The following is a 12312-nucleotide window of genomic DNA, read 5'->3' as shown; positions in this document are numbered from 1 at the left end:
AAAGCAAATAAATCCTAACCCAATGAATCCCGAACCCGTTTGATTCAACGTCCCGCCGAGGTAGAGCTGGGAATTGATCCGGGCATCGGACTCTAACTTCATTGGGTCGGTCGGCTCAGACATCTACTGTTGGTGCCCACTTGTTCGTAGGGGTGAAACTAAAAACCGCGGAGATCGAAAGACCGGTGAAAACCGAACCAGACCGGACCAAAAAAACCGGACCAAAAACCACGGTCTAAAATGGTCGGTCTTTTTTTGGTTGAATAGGTCTTTAGGTCCGGTTAGGTCTTTTTTCTGACAAGTCCGTGGAGCCCGAACCGAACCGAAATAAGTGTCATATATAATTATATGTTAAAGATGCAGGAAAAACTCTTATAAGCCTGAAATAAAAGAACTAAAATACATTATAGAATTGGAAGTTTCCTTGTTAGTGGAGGTATTATTACTAAATCTTCACGTTGGGAGTTGAATTCCTATTTCAATAAAATGAAGTTTCCCAAATTTGAAGAATGTAAATAGGGAAATATCACTACCACCAACCTATATGGAATACACTTTTAAGAAGGGACGAATCGGGTTGTACAAGATTCAAATTGTACGTTAGAGCAATTCTTAGAGCAAGATTGAGTAATGATTCCCTTTGTTTTAAGTCTTTCCGATTTAAGTTTTTTTTAATTTTGAATAATCAATCAAGTTAGATATTATTTTTGCTCTTGTTCTCATATTTAATTCGATACACTATTGAGTGAATGAAATTTTAGCAAAGGTTGATATCGTTGTTAATATATAGTTAAATAAAGTTTAAATTAGGTTTAAACCGAAAAACCGGACCGAAAGATCGGTTTTCAAATTGATGGTGTATTTTGTTCTTTACGGATTTTTGGTCGGGTTTTTTCACATATAAAAACCGGACCGTTATAATAGGTACCCGTTCAAATGTGTTAAAAAACCGGTCCACCCGGACCGGTTTCACCCCTACTTGTTCAGTCGAGTAGTCACGTTCAAGGATTGTTTGGTCCATTAACCGTCCAAGCCCAGTCTAAATCCGGTCTTTCCGAGAATACTTACAGGCTTCTTCACCAAATATTTAGAGAACGGAAATTTCATTTTCATTACCACATAAGTGAAAAGACAATTATCTCATAAAAAAAACTGAAAAGACAATTTACATGTTATGTATTAAAAAGATCCCACCATAGAGAAACTCGCAAGTTATAAAACAAAAAAAATGTAATCATCATTTGGCAGATATGATGAAAACATGTGCTCGAGAAAAAAAGTACACATTTGAAACAACTTCAACTAACATGAAGATTTTCTAAAACAAACTAAGTATAGCTCATTTCAAACTAAATATCAAAATTTCAACAAGTGTAACACTTTTGAACAACATCATCTAACATGAAGACTTTCAATACTCATTATAATAAAAATTATTCGAAGTAATGTAGATGTCAAATACTCATTATATAATGAAATGTCAACGAGTATACTCATTATTCACAATAAAGTTGATGTCAAGTTAGTCTGTCAATAGTCATGAACTCGAGATATGCATAAAGATTATAGAAAACATGAAGAACAGACTCGAGATAAGAAAAGGGTTTTCTGACTTTACCCCCTTAATAATTGGTAATTAAGTTTACCTCCTTCAATAATTGTTATTAAGTTTACCCCATTGAGTTACTATTTTGGACAAAATACTAGGGTAATGTTTGGCGTAAAGGAATTGGAATCACAAATTAAATAATCTACGGGCAAAATAAGTCTTTACGAATCATATTTTTGACTAAACCAAACATTAAAGTAAGGTATTACAATTACTAAAATCACATTAACCGATCGTTATTCTTGTTAGCTATATTTTGTTTTCACACATCAACATTGTTTTGTTGTTCTTACTAAATTTAGTAAGTCCAAGAGGGTAAACTCAATACCAATTATTGAGGGTGGTAAACTCAATCACCAATTAGTATTGAGAGGGTACAGTAAAAAAAATCCTCAAGAAAAAGATAAAGAGAAAAACACATTCAGCTTTCCTTTTGCAATTGCCAAAACAAGACAGGAAAGAATACAATTTGATGAAGATATTCAAGTGGGCGATAAGCCAATAAATAAAAAGTTACGGAAAGACTCACAAAATGGGTAAGTATTAGACTAATCATAGGCATTATTTTTTGGGAGGTAAACTCATTTACCAATTATCGAGGGAGGTAAAGTCGGTTACCAATTAGTATTGAGGGGTAAAGTCAAAAACCCCTCAAGAAGAAGATAAAGAGAAAAACACATTGGAAGTACTTGTGAAACAACCATTGAAAGCCGAATTAAACGAGATATTTCCTTTTTGCCCCCTAGTTTGTGACCAGCTTCCTTTTTGTCCCCCTGTTTTTCATAAATTCAAACCCCTTTTAATAAAACCGTCTGTTAACATTAATACCTAAGTTTTTTGTTTCCCTTATTACCCTTCCTTTAAATTGATTCTCATTTCTTATTATTCTTCTCTCTCTAACCTCATCTCTAAATCTTTTTAACTCCAAAATCAATATAACATAAGGAATTGGGTAACACTAATTGACTAACAACATGCAAATTTTTCTGATATAGATTTATAAGATCTGACTTTTGTGGGTTGATATCATTTCTTCTAAGATCTCAAAAGAATATAAACCCCCTTTCAAAATATTATCTAACTATTCACTTTAAAGTAGAAAATTGTAACAAGTATATTCACTGGTCCTTCAGGATCTATAACTGAAAAACTTGAAATTTTGCCCTAAATTTCATAAGCAAATAAATACCAGATCCAGTTGGTGCAAATCAATTAGTATATAAATGTCACTGAATGGAAGATAGAAAAAAACTAGTAATCAAAACTAATATGGGAGGAAAAACTTGCAAAGTATATACAAATGGACCAAGTTTCTAACCAAATTCAATTTTCTCTCTTCAGGGATAAAGGGAGAAACGAATATTGGTCTATTTGATCCATCCACTCTAAATTCTTCCATAGTGATCTAGCATGGATGACGACGAGCTAGACAACCCCCACCCAAAAACCACTCAAATTGTCGAGCCCGTCACCCCAACAACGGAGGTGAGACAAGAAAAATCATCCCTGATGGAGAAGATGAAGAAGAAGGACAAGATAGGGATGTATGGAAGATGATTGGTAAAAGCTTTCGTTGATTTCGAACTGTTTTATATCAAAATTGAATTTTGATTCAACAAGTTAACGAGATCACCAATCGAAAATTCCAGATAGTCTTACAAAGAATGCCTCCATAATTCAAGAGATTAATGATAATATTTCTAAGGTTGTATCTTTTTACTACGATTTCTCGACTAATATCTCAGTTTCTTTCGTCGGCACCGAATCAAAAATGACAACTTGTTGATAAATGTAGATCGCCATGGGATAGGGTTTGAAGATGAACTGGAACCCTTCTCCACATCGTTTTGATTTTATCAAAATAATCACTTTCTCTCTCTAAACTTATGCATTCTTATTTCTTTCTCTCTATTTCTAAGAACTTGTGGTCTTTTGTCATCTCAATCTTATAGCCTTTATTTTTGCTTCTCACGGCAAGATGGGGAAGAATTAATGATCCTACTATTTCACCAAAAATGCTTGAATTTCTTCTTATTCATGTTTTTGGGGTGTGTTTGGTTTGTTCTCTTGTTCATTCCTGATAGTGGGATACTAATTTTAATTTCTTACCTATAAGGGAGAAGAACGAAGAAGAATAAAGAAGTTGGTCACAAATAAAAAAGAGGTTAGAGAGAGGAAGAAGAAGAAGAAGAAGAAATAAAGAACACACAAGAAATATTTTCTGGAAAAAAGGTAATTATGGAACTAAGAAATTAGATGTTAAAGTTAACTGACAATTTCAAAAAAGGGAGTCAATTTTGAATTTACGAAAATAGGGGGCAAAAAAGCAAATAACTCTATTTGTTATTAGAAAATTACGAAGTATTAAGAAAAGATAAAGAAAAAAACATAAACTTAAACAAGACAGGAGGTTTGGACCAAAACTTCGATGTATTTGTGAAAAAACCTCTGAAAGTTGAATCGAACATGAAATTCATGTGAAGCAATCCTCAGGCAGCAAATGATCGAATTGTACCAATAATTATGAATTAAACTAGTAAGTATCAAGCAGAGAAAGAGAAAAACATAAAGACAAAGTAAGACAACCCTTCAAAGTATGATTAGCTATAGATGGAAGTGGAAGTTTTATGCGAAACTTGGAAACAAACAGTAAGAGAGACTCAAATTAGGGTAAAGGTATCCAGGGAGATAACGATCTAGATGGAGTGCTTAAAGACGATCAAATCTAGATGAAGAGGCACGGTAGCACCAAAGAGAGGCGGCAAGGTGTAAAGTGGGAGAGAAAATGGGAAGTGTAGTCGTTTAAGAATTAAGTTAGAACTTACAAGCAAATAGAAGATTTTGTTTTATCCTTGGGGGAGTATTTATATAAAGTTGGGTTAGGCTTTTGGGTTTGTTAGGTCTCTGGACGTTCTCTATCTAAGAAATTCGACGGTCTTTAACCTACCTAAGATTAGGTTTTCGCCTTCGGTCAGTCGTAACTGTCACAGTAACGGGTCATATATGTCGGGTATGTGGACAGATCTTTTTGGAGATCGGTTATCGAACGGTTTGTCGACGTAGAAATTTACCCAAGTCTAGCCTGCCTTTTTCCCATCTGGTGCTCGTGGTCTCTTTTGTCTCGGACAGATGGGTAGGTTGCGGTCTTCCAGGTCTTCTTCCCCCACCACCCAGAAATCCAGGATTGGTAATTTGAGAAACATTCCATTCACGACCAATAATACACTGTTGGATTGAAATCAAAAGAGGTTCCTTTGGTCAGTAAACGATGGGGCTCACATAAATATGCAATTTAAGGAAGGTAATGGCAGATTGGACCAAAAAAAAAATTGGGAAATGGCTGGTGCTGAGCTAAATATTTGTTAGTTTTGACTAAGTCATGATGGCAACAAATCGACTATAATAATACGGGCCGACTCGCATCAAAACCATCCAGAGGGTGGACCCGACAAAACCTTGCCACCTTAGTCCTAACATGAAAGGTCACCATGAGTCTCTATAGGCGACTTCAATCCTCCTCTAGTTTAGACGTAGGCCGAGAGAAAAAGTTAGATCAGTTCTTGCAGGAGCTCTGTCTTGACCCTTAGAATGAAGACGCAGGATCTACCAAAACTAACTCGGCGTCTTGAGCTCCATACTACCTCAAGGCAAGTGGGAAGGTGGATCTGAGACAAAGTTTAACCAACCTAAACCCCGACTAGCTAGGGGTCCAGCGCAGAGAAATCAGCTGCCCCACAACTTCAATTCTTTTGTCGATGTAAATATCTCAAATCAAACCATCATCTTTAAGATCATATTCAAATTACTAAAGCTTTTTGTTGGTGTTTTAAAGGTAAAAATCATAAAAAGGAGAATCTTCACATTCTAATTTTGTTCCAAATGAAACTAGAAATACTGGAGAATCACCCATTAAAAAGGTATAGCAACATCCCATGAATCTTCGTTTTTAGTTTTTCTTTCAATGAAAGTGGTGTTGTTCTCAAAAAGCAAGAAACTTCGTAAAGTATTCTACCGGAGGTGCCAGTCTGACAGATTGCATTACAGGTCGACAAGAAGCTACAGATATGTAATGAAACATATCAGTTTTATCTTACAGACGAAAAGTTATCAAAATTCTCTTCAAAAGTTGTTCTATGTTATCTCTCGATAGGAATGTGCCATGTACATAAGGGTTTCATCTTTCTGACAATTTAAGTATAGCAACGGTCTCATCTTATAGACATGAACTTATCAGAGTTCGAATGAATGTTCCTCTATGTTATGTGTCAGTATGATTGTACCTATGCCTTATGTTACACATCAGTTTCATCTCCCCTATAGTTTGATATAGAATCAGTTTCATATCACGGATGAAAATTGGTCAAAGGCATTTGACAAGCATGTGAGTGTATAGGAATAGCCAGTGTGCTAGGGTAAACATAGGTTTTAAGTGGGAGTGTGAATAACCGTGATGTATCGGATAAAAACCGTAAATGTGTATGACATTTCCTTATAATTTATTTGCGACCATGATCTCCACTGTCCATTTTCTTGGTCGTACCAATCACCACCACAAGGATGAAAAAGAAAATTAATATATAAAACTGACCAAAGTGAAGATAGGCCAGAAGTGACTGTACCTAGTGTTTTCAACAACAAAACGGCATGCAAGAAAAATTAGTCACATTCAATCCATCTCAGCAAAAATGAAATGAATGCCTAATCCTAGTCTCCTGTAAAAAAAATATTAAGGATTTGCCCAAACAAATGGACATCTTCAATAAAGTACACAATTTGAATAAGCCCACTTCAGAATATATGGTGGGATAAGGAATTTGATTCAATTTATGCTGACGAATTCGATACTCCTTTTTCTTGAGCAACGTCGCTAGGGAGATCAAGCCCTCCAGGAATCTTTCCTGGATAATTGGTGGTTGATGAATCGGATCCTCTCAAGCTACGAGTTGAGCAAACACAGATTAATGAACAAAGTAAACAGTTAGAAGGACATTAAAGTCGAGCAAAAACAGATTAATGAACAAGGTAAACAGTTACAAGGACATTAAAGTCCAAGGAAACGTGAATTTACCCTCTGTCGACGATCACCACTGAGCGGAGCTCACAGTTCGCAAAGCTGCGTATAAAAGAATACAAAAACTTAGAAACCATTAATGAACATCCAAGCCAATGTTACATGAAACAATCATAGCGCTCATAAATGCAGTAACCTAAAATGTGCATTACGCAGAATGCTAGAAGTAAGGCATTCAATGACAATTTTGGGTCGTGAAAACTTTTCCCCTGACACTGTAGTTCTATTATCCATTGTGCCCCCATACTACAAAATCCCAGACTTCAAATCTTATGCTTAAAAATTACATTAGACTAACATTTTACAATAATTTAATCAACTGGTTAATCTATATGTACACACAAATACAGACAACCCAAACACACACAAAAGAAAAGTTGGGAGAGGACGAGTTCGAAAATTTCGATGCCACATATAAAGTACTGGACCACTTAAGAAAAGTGGGGAGAGGACGGGATAGTAAAACACAATATGCATTACGGAGTAGATTCTCCAAAAATACCTGATCGAGCCTGCTAAGGATTTCATTAAGAAATTTCAAATTGATTATGTAACTAATACTACTTTCAAAGGTGGTGTTAGGGAAAACATAAGTGTTTTCTCTTACCAACGTATGAAGGCACCATTTCGTAATTAATAGATAAGGAACATGGCAAATACTGAAAAGAAGAAAGAACAACCAAGCCTTCAGCTTTACTTTTGCAATTGCCAAAACAAGGGTAGGAAAGAATACAATTTGATGAAGATATTCAAGTGGGTGATAAATAAAAAGTTTCGGAAAGTCTCACATAATGGGTAAGCATTAGACTAATCATCGGCATCTTGGGATGCCTTATAAATGCAAACTCAATTAACAAACACATTCTTAATTAGATAAAGAAACTGAACACTTACTGTTTACAGATTTCTGTCTGCACCACTTCATGACAGTCCTTTCCAAATGCACTCAGGGTGTGAAACAAGAACCCACTATGGGAAACAACTGCAATCTCCTTCTCTTTTCTCGTCCACAACCTACAAAATCAGTCAACAGTCTTATTCAATAAAAGATTTATTCTATACTGAAAACATTTGCAATTTCTGAAGAAGCATCAGTATTCTGAACATCATAGCACAATAGCATATACCAGAATACCAAGCTGTTCAAACAAATAGATAGATTAAACACAAATGTCCTTATCGACATTATCATTGATTCAATATGTTATGAAAGAAAAATTATTCACCAGTTTATAAACTCGATTCCCCTCGCTGCAACATTCTCATTTAGCTCTCTAGTATCGGGCTTCCACAAAATGTCCTCGTCATTTTCTATCTGAACAAAGGAAGCCAAATATCATGTAAATATGACATTTCTTTCAAACTTACCTTCAAACCTTGTTCAGTCTCCATAATGGAAGTGGTGCCAAATTAATGCATTAAAAGTATTTGCCCAGACTTCAGAGATCCTATAAGCTTCATTAAGTACTTGCCAGTGAAAAATCAATTGCAGGAAATAGCGTCTCGTACTCACTAATGCTTCTCCTCCTATCACATGGGTGAACTCCCTGTAATCAAAATTAAACTAACTGGAAATTCAAGCCTTCAAATGTTAAATGCAATACCCGAAAGGAACTGCCCTAATTACTACTCCTTCACAAAAGATGCAAGTAATACTACAAAACTAGGTAGTAAATAACATTTAGATACAAATGATGTACTAAAATGAACTAGTAATTCGTCATAAAGACTTAAAACAAATTAACTATGCACCAGAAATGTTTCTTTTATCAAAGTCTCGAGGAATTTATCTACTATATCAAGATACATGTTGCTTCCTACTAAATTTTGTTTTACGTCTTAAAACTTACCAAATGCTCTCGACAGAGCTCGACTGCTACGAAAGGTGGGCTATTTAAACTTGAGATTGCAGAACGATCACTGTTCCCTGCATTTGCCACCATTAATGGAGTTACAGTCAACCCATCCACATATTCTTCGCCACCAAATACTCCAACTGCCGTCTGCATCGTCCTGATTCAGTTCGAAGATCCCCACACTTCAAATTTGTAGGAAACTTAAATACAATATTTATAGAGTAATATATCCATCAAAAATCCTCCATGAATACAAATTTTTACTTTCTATACGAAAGTTGAAAAGTTTTTAGTAGGTTAAACTCCTAAGCACATAAGTTTTCCGATCATTACTTTTTTAATACAAGAAACATAAACTTTGAAGCCGGTGAAATCAGGATCTTGGTACACTGTACTCTGTAGAATAGGTAAAGTAGGGACAGATTCGGGGGGGGGGGGGGGGGGGAGATGGGGACACACCCACCTCGTCTCCTATCCGAAACAAAAGTAGTTATAGTTATAAAAAATACATGTGTATATGTATAAATTATATAAGCCAGAGACAGAAATAAATAACGGTTCAGTGCTCAAGAGTATGCTTGACGTGTATTTTGTCAGAGTTTGGATCCTTCTGACACCACTTCGTCTCCTATCCGAAACAAAAGTAGTTATAGTTATAAAAAATACATGTGTATATGTATAAATTATATAAGCCAGAGACAGAAATAAATAATGGTTCAGTGCTCAAGAGTATGCTTGACGTGTATTTTGTCAGAGTTTGGATCCTTCTGACACCACTTCTTTGTCATATTTATGCACACAACCATAACTTCTTACGTTTTTCTTGGTCAAATTGCTCATTGTGTTTAATGATACGATTCAAATTATGAAGCAATTGTGCTCGAAAAAAAAAAAAAGCTCAAATACATTGGTGGAAGCAAAAAGAGATAAAGCATATCCCAAGGGATATTTGCTTATCACTATATCATTAACTTTGGCAGTTGTAACTGCCACCGTTGAGAGAGTTTTTTCAGCTATAAATTGGTCAAGACACACTTACGGAACAAGATGAGTGGTAAGTAATGATTGGTTGAATGATAGGTCAGTTATCTTTATTCAAAGAGAAGCTCTAGTAATATTTTTAACGAATGTGTTATGCTTACATTTCAAAATAACAAAACTCATAGAGGTCAATTGAGTTTACAGTGCTTAATAAATTAATATAATGAATGAATGTAGTCTTTTATTTCTTATTGTGCTTAAACTTTTTTGTAATTTTTCTATATAATTCCACCGCACCATGGTTCAAATCCTGGATCTATCCCTAGGCAGTTGAACCTTTCTACTACTCGTTTTCACTTAATTGAGTACATTCACATAGAGTCACATAATATGCTACCTATTTGAAAGATCATACCGAGCAGCAAAAGAAACACAAGAGTGCAATCAAATAATAGGATAGAAAAAAATATAAAATAAAACGAATGATATATTAATACCTTAGTAAAGGAGATACGATAACTAATTCAACCTTCTTAGCAAGTCCACATGCATTAACATGCTTATGCAAATTATCAACCTGTAACATTACCCAAAAAACTTCTTGAACACTTGATAGTTGATACATCATACATTTAACAGCCTATTCCAAAAGCATAGACACAACGAACAAATAACAATACAAAAGTCAAGTTGTTTAACTAGACATAGTAAATTAAAACCTGCTGCCAGCCCAGAGGGGTAAGTTGTGCATCAAAAAGTTTTTCAGACAAGTAGGCACTATGATCCTTTTCTCCTTCTACGTTGTGAACTCCTTGTGCATGTCTCACCTGGTGGATAGTTAGATATGATCGGAACACACTTATAGTTTAACAAGTAATAGAAACAAAGATTTATATAGTAAAAAATATATTCGGAGATTTCTAAGTCGAAAGACCTGTAATTACTATGATAATGGGAAGCAAAATAAAAATGTGATACCAGATGTAAAGTTTTGGTACGGTGTGATGGAAAAAGAGTTGTAGTTGCTTTGCCATCCATATCTGCAAGGGAACAAAAGAACTGTGTCGTTAGAAGAATAACAAATTTCAAGAGAATATTCTCCACTGGAAGTACTAACTGAGCCATGCAAAGCAATCATAAACTTTCAAGATGACAAAACAGTAACTGCCTAAGAAGATCTTACGAGTAGAGAATTAGTATAAAAGAAGCTCGTCCCACTTTTTCTTTTTGTTTCTTCATGTTGTTTCCATGGAACTCCGTATTGGTAAGAAAAGAATGTATATTTTCTTTTCTTCGCATAAGAAATAATATATTTAATTATGTGTATACATTTTTTTTTTGAAGAGTAATTATGTGAATATATAAATGTATACATATATCTAATTATATGTGAAAGACTTAATGCCAGAGAAAGTTTTTAGCGGAGTGATTCCTGAGTCACGCGACGAGCTCAGTTCCAAGTCCAACTACTTAGTTACTAACTCCCCCATATCGGAAGAACCAAAAGGATCGAGTCAATTATTTCACTACTTCTCCGTCAAATTCTCTTACCCATCCCGTTGCAGATTCGTCATGGAGGGTAGCAACTTAATAAAACCCATAAGCCATAACATCACTTCCATCAAATCTATGACAAATTAAAGAGAAGCTTCTCTAACCGACTCTACAACTTGTGTTCAGCATAACCATGTAATAATAAGCGAATATCCTAAAACTAATCTGGACAAAGTTCATATTACTGCAAAATGCTAAGACAAATCAATTACTAGACCAATCCCATAGTTTCATATATATGATATATCACTAGTGTTTTTTTATGGAAGCCATCTCTTTTTTTAGGACAGCTCTCATTGATATATCTCTATCATATCCCTCAAAATTTATGGAGAACCCTAATTTGAAGATTAAAAGACACCCCTTTTCATAGTCTAAACCATAAATCTAAAGTTCCCAACAAATTATAGAAATTTCTTCCGCAGTATTAAATAACTACAAAAGAAATAATTAATTAGTGATAAATCTCAAAATGAAACAAAAAAAATAAAATAAGGAATCAACCACGATACTTAATTTAAAATAGAACTACCCGGTAAATAATTGAATAATCTCATGAATCAAAACAAAATCTAACAAAAGAAAAGGAATAATCTGATTAGATCCAGGTAGTAACATATGAAGTTCCGAAATAATAACCAAACAGTAGAGATTATAGAGATTATGTTAGTTACTTACCTGAGCGAGAAGAAGAATAAGAAGCAGAGAGGGAAAGAACAGGAGTAGGAAAAGGGGGTAATGCTAAAGAGAAGGTTTACCAGTGACCAGTGTGATGGGGAAAACCGGAAAACGGATCCGGTTCTTTAAAAAAATAGACGAATCCGGTTCTTTAAAAAAAATAAAAAAGACGAATCCGGTTCTTTAAAAAAAAAAAGACGAATCCGGTTCTTAAAAAATAAAATAAAAAGAGGATTCTGGTTTAGTAAGATTGTCATATTATTAATAGTTTTTTGATGAAAGGCCCAAATTTTGGGCCCAAATACAAAAAAAAACCCAACAAGGTTTAATATCTCACCCAAAACCCAATAATCCAATAATAACTCATATCAAACCCAAATACACATCCCAATGTGCAATCCGGGCCCAACTCTTATCTCTAAGATTTCCTATTTTCTTCTAAACCCTCTTTTGCCCTCCTATATATATCCAACAACTCTAACAAATCATATCTTTCTCTCTCAAAAATCTGATTTACTTTCTCTCTCCAAAATCTGTTTCCACCTTCTTATCTGTCTACCTAA

General features: G+C 34.8%; 1 protein-coding gene across 3 annotated transcripts; it reads right to left on the bottom strand.

Annotated features, from left to right (window-relative positions):
- Positions 1–6167: 6167 nt before the first annotated feature.
- Positions 6168–11920, bottom strand: LOC147530926 (phosphoglycerate mutase-like protein). 3 transcript variants are annotated; one of them, XM_086648106.1, is made up of 11 exons: positions 11750–11842; positions 11604–11643; positions 10496–10557; positions 10237–10344; positions 10015–10094; positions 8531–8693; positions 8153–8227; positions 7907–7995; positions 7575–7694; positions 6678–6722; positions 6168–6545 (listed from the first exon to the last, which is right to left on the bottom strand). In XM_086648106.1, exons 2-11 carry the CDS (start codon positions 11626–11628, stop codon positions 6434–6436), a joined length of 879 nt encoding a protein of 292 aa, XP_086504232.1. In that variant the 5' UTR covers positions 11629–11643; positions 11750–11842; the 3' UTR covers positions 6168–6433. The 3 variants fall into 3 exon arrangements, with proteins under 3 accessions (XP_086504232.1, XP_086504233.1, XP_086504234.1); XM_086648107.1 differs by lacking the exon at positions 11604–11643 and having other exon boundaries at positions 11750–11920; XM_086648108.1 differs by lacking the exons at positions 11604–11643; positions 11750–11842 and adding an exon at positions 10701–11472.
- Between the last annotated feature and the right edge of the window lie 392 nt (positions 11921–12312).

Source organism: Eschscholzia californica, unplaced genomic scaffold (genome assembly GCF_041429995.1).
Source record: "Eschscholzia californica isolate CP2 unplaced genomic scaffold, dmEscCali1.0.p SCAF_6, whole genome shotgun sequence".
In the NCBI taxonomy this organism is placed as follows: Eukaryota; Viridiplantae; Streptophyta; class Magnoliopsida; order Ranunculales; family Papaveraceae; genus Eschscholzia; species Eschscholzia californica.
The sequence above is the reverse complement of the archived record's forward strand: the minus strand, read 5'-3'. Positions and strand labels throughout refer to the sequence as shown.

Coding starts and splice junctions, on each gene's coding strand:
- LOC147530926 (XM_086648106.1), bottom strand. CDS start 11,628: ATGAGATTATTCAATTATTTACCGG. Junction 8,228..8,530: donor AGCTCTGTCGAGAGCATTTG/GTAAGTTTTAAG, acceptor TTTTGATTACAG/GGAGTTCACCCATGTGATAG. Junction 6,723..7,574: donor CAGACAGAAATCTGTAAACA/GTAAGTGTTCAG, acceptor TTTTATACGCAG/CTTTGCGAACTGTGAGCTCC.